Genomic DNA, 14,397 nt, shown 5'->3' on the forward strand with positions numbered 1-14,397 from the left:
CCCGAGGCCTTCTCCCGGACCTCCGAAGCTTCCGCCGGCCTCCAACTCACGGACGGCGAGAAGCGGTCTTGCTCGTCGGCCAGGCCGCGGCTCACGACACGGAGCCGGCGACCCGGGACAACGAGGCGGCTTTTCCCACACACGTGGGAAGGCAAACGGGCTCCACCCGCCCCGCGCCCAAGTCTCCCCGCCCGAAGACGAGAGGCGTGGCCTTCTCGCTGCTTCAGCCATTTGTCCCCCCGAAACCCACCCTCGGGGCCTGGAGAGCTTCCCTGGGCGCGGCCCGACTCAAGCAGGGCGACAGCCCGTCGCCGTCCGCGCCGCTCAAAGAAAGCCCCGACCCAAGACTCAGCCCCGCTCCGCACCCAGGTACCTCGGGGGGGCGGGGGGAGACGGGTCTCGTCACTTCCGGAGGCGGGGCGGGCCTCTCGACGCGCTAGCGTACTTCCGGCAAAGCGGCGCCCGCGATCAGCAACCTGATTGGGCCGCGCCGGAGGGCGCGGGACACCAAACTCGCTTCCCATCAGCCCCCGCCAGCCCGTCCGGCGGCCGCGCGCACGCCCGCGCGCCCGCAGCCCGCGCCTGCGCCGCGCAGCCATTGGGGAGGCCGCCGTGCCGCCGGGCCTCGCGGAGCAGCCGGGGACCGCGAGCGCGGCTCCCGCCGTCCTTCCCGTGTGTGGACGCCGCCGCGGCCCACCGGTGAGGAGCAGGGCGGGCGGGCAGGGCGTCGCGCGGGCCGGGGCGTCCCGCAGGCCCGGGTCCGAGGAGGCCCGCCCCGGGCGTGCACCGAGGAGCAGGCCTGCGCCGGGTCCGCCGCGGGGTGGGCCTCGGGGCGGGGGGCGAGCCGCGCGTCGTCTGCGGGAGGCGGGAAGCACCGTGCGGGACACGGCGGGGAGGTCGGAGCTGGCTCCGCGAGGGAGGCGCTCGTTCCGCTTCAGTCCGGGACGCCGTTCTCGCTGCCCCTCGTCGGCGTGGGCTTTTGTCCTTGTTGCTGCTTAGAAACGAGCTGGGCAGCCCGGAGGAGGAGACCCGAAACCCTGGAGCGGGCCGGGGGCTGGCGTCCGGGTTAGGGGAAGAGCTCCTGCCAGCCAGCGACAGGAGCAACCGGCTTCCAGACGGGTCTTCTGCACCGAAGGCGTCCGGATGGCCCCTGAGCACATCGCAGGGCGCGCATCAGCCGTCAGAGCTCGGGAAGTAAGACCAGAGCGAGGTACCGCTCCACACCCACGGGGGTGGCTGCGAGCAGAGACAGATCCCAGGTGTTGGGGAGGGCGCGGGGCGCGTGGCTGGCGGCCACGAAGAATGCTGGAGCCGGTGATGTAGAAAAGGGAGTCGTGGTTCCTCCGCTTTCAGCGCAGAGTTACGTAGGGTCCAGCAACTCCGCTCCCGGGTTTCGACTGGGAAGGGTTGAGAGCGGGGACTCGCAGCATTCGTTGTACGCCAGTGTAACCGGCAGCTTTGTTCAGAATAGCCAAGGGAGGAAGTCCTCCAAATACATATCAACAGATGGACGGAAAGTAAATTGTGGTTGCACCGTGGGATGGGATTCATCCTTCAAAAGGAATAGGATTCGGGCGCCTGGCTGGTGGCTCCGTTGGTTACTGCCTTCGGCTCAGGTCCTGATCCCAGAGTCCGGGGATCGAGTCTCGCATCGGGCTCCCAGCTCCGCGGGGGGGAAGGACCTTCTCCCCTCTCGTGCTCTCTCTCTCAAATAAATAAAATCTTTAAAAAAGAAAAAAAAAAAACACAATTCTAATACATGCTGTGGTGTAGACGTTGGACGTGAAGTAAGCCAGAACACAGGACAAATGTGTGATCCCACTCACTGGGACAGAGAATGGAATAGAGATGACCAGGCACCAGTGGGAGTGCGGGAATGGGGAGTTCCTGTTTAATGGGTACAGAGTTTCTGTTTCTGGTGATGAAAAGTTCTGGAAATGGATAATGGGGACAGTTGTACAGCATTGTGATATACTATACCACTAAATTGTGCATTTGAAAATTGTTAGAATGGTAAATTTTGTTGTATTTTGCCATAATTTTTTTAAGGTTTTATTTATTTATTTGACAGAGAGAAACACAGCGAGAGAGGGAACAGAAACAGGGGGCGTGGGAGAGGGAGAAGCAGGCTTCCCGCAGAGCAGAGAGCCCAGTGCGGGGCTCTATCCCAGGACCTGAACTGGACCTAGGTCCTCCATCCCTGAGATCATGACCTGAGCTGAAGGCAGACGTTTAACAACTGAGCCACCCAGGCACCCCTATTTTACCATAATTGTAAAAATACATGGGGGGAGGCACCTGGGTGGCTCAGTCAGTTGAACCTCTGACTCTTGGTTTCTACTCAGGTCAGGATCTCGGGGTGGTGGGATCAAGCTCCACATCGCGCTCTGCGCTCAGTACGGAGTCTGCTTGTCCTGCTCCTTTTCTCTCTTTCTCAAATGAATACGTAAAGTCTTAAAAGGGGGAGGGGGGTCAAAACCAGAGACAATAAAAAGACCAGTGTTTATGAGGAGCACAGGGAATTGTTCTGGCTGTGAAATTATTCTGTTCCATTGTGTAATGCTGGGTATGTGACACTGCATTTGTGGAAACCCATAGGCTTGTGCAACAGGTAGAGTGATCCCCTAACTGAATTCTGCACTTTAGTAAATAGTAATATGTCAGTATTTCTTCCTCAGTTGTAACAAATGTACTAATATGGGATGTTAATAATAGGAAAAATTGTGTGCAGAGGAGGAAAAAAGGTAAATAAAAGTAGAGAAGTTTCCTTTCAATATTTTCTTTAACCTAAAACTAAAATATAAAGTTTACTAATTTTTAACTAATTAATTTTTAGTGGTAAAGAGCAATGCTAGTGGGTATATACTACTTGAACCCAGATAGCCTTAAACATGCTGTCCATACTGAGTTTTGTTTTTAAAAGCTAGAGCATCAGAAAGTTTTTAGTGAGGACCATGTGTTAGACTTTAAGAACGCTATTGAATAGGAGATAGGTGTGATGTGGTGGTGGACTGGCAAACCACTTAGAACTTTTTTTAGGGACAGCATATAGTCTGTAGAGGCAGAAAGTAGGATCAGAGAACTAACTATTGTTAGTCTGGACTGTGTAGAGTTTTATATTTTTTATAAATATTTTTTTATTTATAAATTTTTTATTTATAAATTTATATTTAGTCTTAGGAGCTCTGAAATTTAGTGGGGGGTGGGGAATGGTAGGATCTTAAAGCTGGGAGGAATCTCAGTGTCTAGCCTCTACCCGGGAGCTGAATTCTGGACTCACTGTTGCAGCGTGCCTATGGGAAGGACCTCATGATGTTTCAGCAGAGATCCAGAATCAGGAAATCAGGATCTTCTGTGGCTTCCTCTGACCTAACTGTTGTGATCTCAGGCACTTTTCTCCATCAGCATCAGTTTTCTCAATTGTAAAGTGAAGAGTTTGGACTCGAGTCCCTTGAGGATCCTTTCAGTCCTGTACTGGCCATTGCCTTATGATTACGGAGGGCTCCTACCTGGCAAAGCAGCTCATTCTAGTCCATGATTGAGTAGTTTGTAAAACTTTACCTTGAGCTAGAATCTGTTTTCCTGCTAGTTTCCACTTGTTGCTTCTAGGACACATTACATATTATCCACAATTCTTCCACTTTTGAGGTTGATCAGTTTCTTTACTCACAAAAGACATGTTTTTAAAGACTGGCTGCCATCCTGGCTACTTTCTTTTGCATGTTGCTTAGTGTTATGAACTCAAAGTGTCCTTCCTGCCAAGAACTGGAGACAGTGATCCATTGGGACATTCTGTCCCGTGTGGACTGTGGAGTGCAGTTTTCTGAGGATTCATCTTGATTTTGCCCGTTATACTGCCTTGTCAAGGTCTTATAGATTCCAGTGCATTAGTTTAGTCTAGATAAATCAGAAAGAACATAGATAATCTGGTCCTTTGTCGGAAGCTGATTATTTGCTTCATCTTGATCGCTTTACTTAATGTCTAGGTTTGAATTTCCTCAGCTATGAATTGAAGTTGTAAAGAAGGTGGTCCCTGAAGTCCTTCTTCTCTAAACCCCGGCGATTTGAAAACTAGATGGTAGCTCAGGTCTCTTTTAGTTGTAAAATCCCGTGAATCTAAGGTCGGTCAGGTCTCCATCATGATGGAATGTTTTAGAGGGAACAAACAGATACTTTCTGAGCATATACCATGTGCCAGGGATGTGCAAGGGTTGCGGGGATGAATGGGTAGTCCCTGCCCTCTAAGAGCCGGACTCTTAGAGTACCAAAGAGTGATGGCTACACTGGGGGTGTGCACACAAAGAGGGTTGGGGACAGGGGTACAGAAGGGGGACGGTACAGGGAGCGGAGCATGTGGGCCATTATTTAAGAAGTAATTCTGCCTGAAGGATGGAGAGACTTGCCTGAGGGCTGGATGGCAAGATGGGGAGTGTAAAGAAGAGGAAATGCCTGTGTGAAGGTCCAGAGGCTTGGTTTGTAGTGGAATTATAGGTGGATCAGTATTTAGAGAATGCGGTCCAGTCACAGCCAGACAGTGGTGAAGAGCTCCATATGCTATGGTATTGGGATACTTTGAGGAATTGTGGGTAGGCAAATGCCATTAGGTTTTTGTGTTTGGGACATGGCTAGAAACTGTATGGAGTGGATTGCAAGGAAGGGAGACTGGAAACTGGAGGCAGGGAAAGCACAGCTATCAGAATGACCACAGGTAGAGAAATGTGCCAGAACTTGCCTGCAGAAGTGTGCTGTGAGCTATTACCTAGCTTGTTTGTGGCCAGTTCTCTTCCTTTCTATTCCAATTAAAAACACCCAGACCCTGATACTTTCTCTTTGAAATCCACGTGTGAAGAGGCTTGAGTCCTTGAGTCGTCACTGAAGCCCCACTCTCCTTCCTTGTTTCTCGAAGCCTCTTCCTTTGCCCTTTAGTCCTGTTGATTACCTTGTCCCTTCCTCACTGCCTGGGACTTTGCTGCCCTGCAGTGTAGTATGGATAATGGACAAAACATCAGCTGTTCCTGTAGTCTGTGGTCACAGCAGCAGTCTGCCAAGTGCTGTCCTGTCAGCTGAAGTGAAATAGTGGGTTTGAGAGCTGTGGTTATAGACAAGGTTATAGACAAGGACGTTAATTCCATAGTAGATTTTAAAGTAGAGTTAGATGTGCTTGGTATCATGGGTAGTATCCGTGGTCATCTTTGGTATTATTTCATTAAAGCAGGTGGATTGGATCCCTGTCGCTGTCGCAGGGAGCAGGACAGTGCGAGAAATAGAATTCTTTTGCAGGGGTACAGATTAGCACAGAAATGTAGTTTGATTACACTTCCTTTATTTTTTTTTTTTCAGGTCCAACTCTCATCTTTGTTCTTCATGTACTACAGACTATTTTCTGTAGTTCACTCAGAAGCTATGTAGATTTGCCTGCCCTTTGAAGACATACTTTTAAGACTTCTAGGAAGATAAGCTGGTAAGTCTGCCAGAGAAAAGCCTGTTCTTTTTGTGCTTGTCCTGGATTTACAGTGTTACTCTTTTTTTTTTTTAAGATTTTTGTTTATTTATTTGACAGACAGAGATCACAAGTAGGCAGAGAGGCAGGCAGAGAGAGAGGAGGAAGCAGGCTCCCCGCTGAGCAGAGAGCCCGATGCAGAGCTCGATCCCAGAACCCTGAGATCATGACCTGAGCCGAAGGCAGAGGTTTAACCCACTGAGCCACCCAGGCGCCCCTATAGTGTTATTCTAACAATTTTCCATATGTTTTTGTTTGCCTTTTAACATTTAGGAGAATATTTCTAAGATGTGGACATTTTTTATAAGTGCTTATACTCAAGGAAGATGCATGCACTCATACATAATGGTACGTGAATGTGTGCTAGATATGCACCTATATGATAGAGTTCGGGGTTTGAGAAGTGGATTTTGTACAGTTCCTGTTTTCATTTTTGTTTTAAGTAAGAGGTTATTAGGGTATGATAATGAGGCCTGGGAGCAGGCAGGTTTGGGTAGACTGGTCAGAAAAGTTGATGGTAGGAAGAGAAGATAGGGAGGGACGGGTGGGAGAGATGGGGAACACTGACGTCTGAGGAGTCATGGGGTCTAACACAGACTAGAGGGAACAGGATGGTTGAGGAACTGATTGAGTGGCACTAGATGAAGGGGTGAGAAAGCTGATGATTCAACAAACAGTAATTAAGAACAAAAGGCGTCAGTCCAATCTGAGAAGCTGGGGTGGCTGGAGGCTGCAGGAGGCAAAAGCAGCAGGAATTAGCCTAAGTGATATTCATCAAAGATAGAGTAATTTACAGGAGCAGCTGTAAAATGTAGGGTTAGTGTAGAATTTCCAGAGAGGCAAGAAACAGATAACAGCCAATGGAAAGTAGAAATAGGGAGAAATGGGGTAGAGCTTTTCCTATAGAAAAGAACCGTAACACTTGGGCAGCAGTCGGGATAGAGGGTGTGGCTGAAGAGGAGACCAGCTCTCTACTTGCTGCACTTCTAGAGAGGTCAGTTTTTCGTTTGGTAAGTTTGCCAGAAACACTTTTTAAAAAACCTTCCTGATTGATAGAGCAGTGTGCTCAGTAATTTCTGTGGGAATAAAAGAAAATGCTTTACTCTTATACTTATAGTTCATAATCTGATCCCTATATTGTGCTTACTGGGCCTATGGATGACCCACTATTTTATGAGTTAGTATCGGTAAAAAATTGATGAGGTAACATACAGGAAATGAAAAAAGTTGTTTTGTTAATGGGACTTTAAATTAGGTAAAGTGAGGAGAGAGGTCACTAAGTAAAAATACTTTCTCCTACTGTACACCAATTTGTTTGTTTCTTTCTTTGTTTTTAAGATTTTATTTATTTGGCAGAGAGAGAGGAGAAACGGGGGGAACGGCAGGGAGAAGCAGACTCCTGCTGAACAGAGAGCCCAACCTGGACCCTGGGATCATGACCTGAACCGAAGGCAGCCACTTAAGTGGCTCGACTGAGCCACTCAAGTGCCCCTATACCCCACTTTCTGGAGGAGGTGGGAAAAGTCTCCATAGTTAACAGTTCATTTAAGCTTAAGAAACTCAAATCACGAAAGTACAAAGCCTCGCTTCCTGTAGTGAGTAGGACTTGAGTATATTTCAGATGAGATACTGCGTATTGGTCAGCCACAACTTTACCACGGTCGTTGTGGAATATTTACTTACCAGAAAGTGAAGTATTTGTTAGATGCTACCCTTGTAGTTTCTAGTTTAATAATCATAGCTGACACTGAGGGCTCACCACGAGATGCTGTTCTAAATATACTACAGAATATTAACATCCATTGGAGAGTCCAGGAAACTGAAGCATAGAAAGATTCAGCAACTTAACAAAGCCATAGAGTGAAACAGGACTCACTCAAACCCAGCAAGCCTGAGGTCTTAACCTCTGTGTTGTAATATATTTGATGTAGGGCTTATTATAATAAAATGATGTGGTTTAATATCTAATGTCCACCTTATTTAATAGGAACATCCCTTGACTGTTCATTATGGCCACTTATGGCCAGATGGGGTTAGTGAGGTATTGCAGCCTTTTCTTTTAACATTCTTCTAGTTTTATGAGACATTGGGCCTGAGGGGCATCATTAACCTACATGTTCTTTCTACACGTTTTCCTCATTATGTTTGTAAGTTGAAGATTCTTTTCAGAGATTTTTCTTCAATACTAAGTGACCATGTTCTTTTTTTTAGTCTGTATAGCCCTAAAAACAATTTTCTAAAAGCCAGGATGGTTGCAGGGTAATTCAGAAGGGTCTACTACTTTCTGAAAAGCACTTGTTTCCTCAACTGTCTTCTCACCTTTTTAAATTTAGACTGCTCCCCCAAAATGCAAATGATGCACCAGTGATATGGGTGATAGAAAACAATGTTGTCAATAATAACCTCTTCAAGAGACGCCTGGGTGGCTCAGTCGGTTAAGCAGCTGCCTTTGGCTCAGGTCGTGATCCCGGTGTACTGGGATTGAGTCCCACATCGGGCTCCTTGCTCGGCAGGGAGCCTGCTTCTCCCTCTGCCTGCCACTCTGTCTGCTTGTGCTCACTCTCGCTCCTCTCTCTCTCTCTCTCTCTCTCACAAATAAATAAATCTTTAAAAATAATAATAATAATAACCTCTTCAAAACAAGTTATCAAAATTAGAAATGTTAAATTTTTAAGTTAATATTTTTGAAATTTTATTAAAGTGGGAGCTGCTGAATATAAATAAGTGTCTCTAGTCTTTACTGTACTTAGAGGAGCAGTAATGTGGAAGGAATACGTTTTAACCTTGTAATTACTATTAGCACAGAAAACAGTGCCTGCTCTTGGTGGTAGCTGATACTTTTGGTAAAGGATAGGACATAATTTAATGAGGAAAGACTTTGTGATTCACTTGGATAAACTCACTGTGTATGTTACAGGATCTCTTTTAGCACTTGTTGAGTTCCCAAGCTGAGGGGAGCATATGGAACCAGTAGAGAATCGAAGGGAGTCAGAGGTACCTGGCAGGCCCAGTTGGAAGAGTGTGAGCCCCATGTTGGGGATAGAGATCGCCTAAAAAAATTTAAAAATAAAACAGAGTCCAGAATGGATTCCTAAACACAAAATTTAGTAAATGCTAAAGGGAACATTACAGATCAGTGAGGGAAAAGGTTGCAGAGACAACTGAACTATTTGGGGTGGAAAAAATAGGCCGAATCCCTGTCTCTTTTTACCAGATAGAGTAAAAATACAAATATAAAGGGGTACCTGGGCAGCTCAGTTGGTTAAGGGTCTGACTCTTGGTTTCAGCTCAGGACGTGATCCCAAGGCTGTGAGATTGAGCCCCTAGTGGAGCTCTGCCACCCAGGGCATGGAGCCTACTTAAGGTTCTCTCTCCCTCTGCCCCTCCCCGCCAAAAAAGTACAAATGTAAAAAGAATGAAATCCTCAAAGCCATAGGGAAAAAATACTGACTGCTTTAACAGGTAATGGAGCGGGAAAGCATAACATGTAACAGTCATAAGGAAAATACCTTTAAGGTTTTAATTTTTACATAAACCAGCTGTGTGTGAAAAACACATATATATGTACACATACATACCATAAAGTCAAGAGACATGATAAACTAGGAAAATACTTTTAGTAAAGGGATGACTTCTTTTATGCAGACTATTTAGAGATAATTAAATGGACAAGGCACATCCTACAAAAGAAATACACATGGCTCATAGACAAGGGAAAATGTTCACTCTTTCTCATTAAAGAAAAGCATCTTAAAATAATGCTGCAATAATGCTCCAGTTTTTACTTAGAAGTTTAATAATGCTCAGTATTGATGAGGGAGTTGGGGAATTGTCCCTGGTATATACACTGCTGGTTGGTATGTAATAGTACTGTAACTTCTTGAGAGTTTTATGAAATGTATCGATTTTAAATGTAAATCACCTTTGAACCAGGTAATTCACTTCTAGGAATTTTCCCTTCAGAAATACCCCCAATTCAAGATATGCAAGGAAATTTAGTGCTTATTCTCTATATAAGTAGAAACATACAAACTTGGCCTACTTTGGTTTCTAGAATCTCTGAAACCTTCTCTTCTCGCCCTGAAGCCTCAGGAGCCTGGTGGTCTTTCTCCAGAGCCACTTTCTCTTCCTTAAATGAAAGCAATGTGTTTAATATCTCATTTGTGTAGGGTGTGTTTGTGCAAGATTATGTGTACATAGAACAAGTGATACTGTGTAAATACGTTGTTCTGCATAAATGACTACATTTTTAACTATGAGCGCCTGTACTTTTCACCACCCTCGAAGACTTGCTTAAACTTCTAATACTGGCAAGCAAGTCCCTGCCTCAAGGGTGTCATCGATCCGAATTGCCCTTTGCTAGGCACACTGCCTTTACATCATTCAGGATCTGTGCTTGAGCATCTTTCCTTGACAGCCATCTGTGCGCACTTGGCTTTGCACCTAATGTAAGCACCATAGTATAAGACCTCTCTTTAAACCCATATGCCTAGAAAAACAGGGCACAGAAAATAGTTCATTTATTAAATGAATAAATAAAATACTTGATATTAGGATGGATAAAACATTACAAAATGTGTTGATATTTTTAAAAAGTCATCTTTTCATGTTTTAGTTTTAGTTTAACAAATGCTCTCTGAAGGGGAGCTAGTTTCTTGCTCAGCCTTAAATTGCCTACCTTTAATTTTGGTGTTGGCTAAGCTTTATATGCTGACAGCTACCTTGTTGATTCCGGGGTTCAGAGTCAAGATGTAAGGCACAATGCTAGGTGATTCTGGGTTCAGGCTTGGGTCACCGTTATAACCTGGGTGAGGCACCTCTCTGAACCTGTTTCTTCATCTACAAATAAAAATAATACTGAGTCATGGTTTTAGGAGGATTACATGAGGGGATACCTCTAAAAGTCACAGCTCCTGGACCTCAGTTAAAGATTAGTTCCATCTTTCCTTTCTCTTCAGAATCTTTACTGAGGTATCTGATAAATACACATGCCATTCCAGACTTAAAATTATGCAGTTATAGAATGGATAGAGAACAGCGTTTTTTTTTCAAAGTTGTATTCGCTGAAAATAATTTATTTCTGCTTTATTGCAGTACTGTTGAAAGGTTTTACAGAATAAAATCGTGTGTGTTGTAACAGAGAGAGAAATGGAAGTATTCCAGGAAATCCGTAAACCATCATCACGTTTGGAGTGTGACCACTGCAGTTTCCGAGGCACAGATTATGAAAATGTGCAAATCCACATGGGCACCATCCATCCAGAATTTTGTGATGAAATGGATGCTGGTGGGTTAGGTAAAATGATATTTTACCAGAAAAGTGCAAAGCTATTCCACTGCCATAAGTGCTTCTTCACCAGCAAGATGTACTCCAATGTGTACTATCACATCACCTCTAAACATGCAGGCCCAGAGAAGTGGAATGAGAAACCAAAAAATCAGCTAAACAAAGAAACAGATCCTGGGAAAAGCCCTCCCCTTTCTGAACACCAGAAAACACCCTCTAATTCAGAACTCCCCAAACCCATACCTGCCCTTTCCATAGAAACACAGAAACTTGGCCCAATTTTATCGCCAGAATCCCCAAAACCTACACCTCTCACTTCCCTGGAACCTCAGAAGCCTGGCGCTGTTGCTTCTCCTGAGCCACAGACACCTTCTCTTCCTTCTCCTGAGCCTCCAAAATCTTCCTCTATTTCTTCTCCTGAACTTCCAAAATCAGTCCCTGTTGTTTCTGAGTCTCAGAAACCAGTCCCTATTCCTTCTCCAGAACCACAGAAACTTGCCCCTATATCTCCTGAGCCAGTAAAGGCCACTCTTACTAAGCCCCAGAAACACTCCCATTTCCCAGAAACACTGGGGCCACCTTCAGGCTCATCTCCAGAGTCACCAGTTTTGGCTGCTTCCCCTGACCCTTGGGGTCCATCCCCAACTGCATCTCCAGAGTCTCGGAAACCAGCCCGGACTATCTCCCCTGAGCCAAGAAAGCCATCCCCATCGGAGTCTCCGGAACCTTGGAAGCCATTCCCTGCTGTCTCTCCAGAACCCAGAAGACCAGCCCCAGCTGTGTCACCAGGTTCTTGGAAGCCAGGGCCACCTGGATCCCCACGGTCTTGGAAATCCAGTCCTTCGGCATCATCAGGACCTTGGAAGCCAGCTAAACCTGCTCCAGCCGTGTCTCCTGGTCCTTGGAAGCCGATTCCTTCTGTCTCACCTGGACCGTGGAAACCAACTTCCTCTGTGTCCCCCGCATCCTGGAAGTCTTCGTCAGTCTCGTCTGGCTCCTGGAAGTCTCCCCCTGGGTCTCCTGAGTCGTGGAAGTCTGGCCCTCCAGAACTCCGAAAAACAGCTCCCGCCTTGTCACCTGAACATTGGAAGGCAGTCCCCTCAGTGTCCCCTGAGCTTCGTAAAGCAGGACCTCCCTTGTCTCCTGAGCTTCGCAAACCAGGCCCACCATTGTCCCCAGAGATCCGCAGTCCAGCGGGATCTCCAGAGCTCAGAAAACCTTCAGGGTCTCCGGAGCTCTGGAAGCTTTCTCCTGATCAGCGAAAAACTTCCCCTGCTTCACTTGATTTTCCCGAGTCCCAGAAAAGTTCCCGAGGTGGTTCCCCTGACCTCTGGAAGTCTTCCTTCTTTATTGAACCTCGGAAACCTTCCGGACCGTCTGAGTCCCCTAAGGCAACCTCCGATATATGGAAACCTGTTCTCTCTCTTGATACCGAACCTAGAAAACCCGCCCTGTTTTCTGAGCCCACCAAAACAGCCTCTCCAGCTTCTCCTGAACCACGAAAACGTGCTCTCTTTCCAGAGCCCCGGAAACATGCCCTTTTCCCTGAACTTCCCAAATCTGCTATCTTCTCAGAATCTCAGAAGGGAGTTGAGCTTGGTGATGAACTACAGACCGATGCCATAGATGATCAAAAGTGTGATATTTTGGTTCAGGAAGAACTACTAGCTACACCTAAGAAACTCTTAGATTCTGACACCTTATTTCCTTCCTCAAAGAAGCTCAAGAAAGACAACCAAGAGAACTCAGATGCTGAGCTGAGTAGCAGTGAGTATATAAAAGCAGATCTAGATGTGCTAGACAGCAAGGGCCAAGAATCAAGCAGTGATCAAGAACAGGTTGATGTAGAATCTCTTGATTTTAGTAAAGAGAACAAAATGGACATGACTAGTCCAGAGCAGTCCAAAAATGTCTTACAATTTACTGAAGAGAAAGAGGCTTTTATCTCTGAGGAAGAGATTGCAAAGTATATGAAGCGTGGAAAAGGAAAGTATTACTGCAAAATTTGTTGCTGTCGAGCTATGAAAAAAGGTGCAGTTTTGCACCATTTGGTTAATAAGCATAATGTTCATAGCCCTTATAAATGTACAATTTGTGGAAAGGCTTTCCTTTTGGAATCTCTCCTTAAAAATCATGTAGCAGCCCACGGGCAGAGTTTACTTAAATGTCCACGTTGTAATTTTGAATCAAATTTCCCAAGAGGCTTTAAGAAACATTTAACCCACTGTCAAAGCCGGCATAATGAGGAGGCAAATAAAAAGCTGATGGAAGCTCTCGAACAGCCACTGGAGGAGCCGCAGATTTGATTTTTCCCCACGGTGTGGGTGTGTGATCTCCAGAGTCGTTGGTTGAAACTGTAAAGCGTAGTTAAATAGCATAGTTGGATCAGTAGATGTTGATGTGTATGCTGTACTGTGTTTAATTGTCTCAGTAGTGTTCCAGAGAATGACCATTTGGTTCTTTTTTTCATGTCTCTGTGGCTATCTTGTAAGTCAATAAATTTGTAACTTTATTCCAATGGATAAAATTTCTCTAATTTCTTTTGAATGTATTTGAATAATATGAAGATGTAGGAGGTCCACTTACCAAGAGCAAGTTGTCCTCGATGTAAAACATCTAGTCAAAGTGTATCTTTCTGTGAAACTAACTTCGGACAGTGGAAATTATTAGTTGGAACGTTTAAGAATTAGGCATGGAAAATTTGAGAAATTTTTTTCTCTTCAATATATTTTCAGATCTTAAGTTCCTTTCTGATCATATGAAGTTAGTTTATAAATCTTGAGCAGTTCTAGATGTTTATTAGCTGTTATGTCATGGAAAATTGGAGTCTCAGGGTTGCTGATTTTCTGCTAAAAGAGATATTGAGTAAGTTTAAAAAGATTTGTAGCTTTCTCTAGGAAACTGGGAAAGATGAGTGTGACTTAGGTCCTGTCCTTAGTTGTTTCCTTCTGAGTCTTCCATTCTGCACCCCCTTCCCCATGCCACCCCACTCCCGGGTCTGTCTCTTTGCTTCCCTGTGAGCTCACACCAACAGATGATCCTTAACTGCCAAATGTGTCAGAACTGCACTTCCTGCTCCTGGGCCTGACACGCCACCTAGGTGGGGTTCAGACCTGGTAATGGGTAGGACCTGAGAGTCTTCCAGATTCACGGTAGAAAATTTTGTAAGGAGACATTTCTGTTTCAGAGTATGTCGATTGTATGTTTCCACAGTTGTTGCCATAAATACCTTGTGCCTGTTTGTGGATCATTTTGTTCTAAAATATTTTGTCAAATGTGTTATCAACCAAATTAAAAACAAAGGCTTTCATGTCAGCAGCACCTGTATGTGTGTGTTTTCTTTTGTGTAATTTTCCTTGTATGATACCGCGAGTCCGTGATTCTTTCCTGTTCCCCCTGTTCTCAGCATGCTAATTTTCCCATCTGGAGCAGCCTTTTCTAAGCTGTGTTTTCTCAGTGCTGTGGTCAGGTACATGAGGGAAACACTACATTTTGTGGGAGATCCACACCTAGCTGACTTGTGTAAAAACCATGTGAAGCATTCAGTGCCATGAGGATTCTCCTGTGCAGCCAAGGGCTGAGAGACTACCTTTAATGAAGCTGTTCCCAG

The 14,397-nt window shown here is 45.5% G+C and overlaps 1 protein-coding gene across 2 annotated transcripts; it reads left to right on the top strand.

The window, feature by feature from the left end:
* The first annotated feature begins 565 nt into the window (after positions 1-565).
* CHAMP1 (chromosome alignment maintaining phosphoprotein 1) lies at positions 566-14,107 on the top strand. 2 transcript variants are annotated; one of them, XR_013966575.1, is made up of 3 exons: positions 566-699; positions 5,341-5,461; positions 10,595-14,107. XR_013966575.1 is itself a non-coding variant. In XM_080799026.1 (2 exons), the coding sequence occupies exon 2, from the start codon at positions 10,649-10,651 to the stop codon at positions 13,091-13,093; it is 2,445 nt and encodes an 814-aa protein (XP_080655152.1). In that variant the 5' UTR covers positions 5,339-5,461; positions 10,595-10,648; the 3' UTR covers positions 13,094-14,101. The 2 variants fall into 2 exon arrangements, 1 of the variants encoding a protein (XP_080655152.1); XM_080799026.1 differs by lacking the exon at positions 566-699 and having other exon boundaries at positions 5,339-5,461; positions 10,595-14,101.
* Positions 14,108-14,397: the final 290 nt, after the last annotated feature.

Source organism: Martes martes, assembly GCF_963455335.1.
Source record: "Martes martes genome assembly, chromosome: 3".
NCBI lineage: Eukaryota > Metazoa > Chordata > Mammalia > Carnivora > Mustelidae > Martes > Martes martes.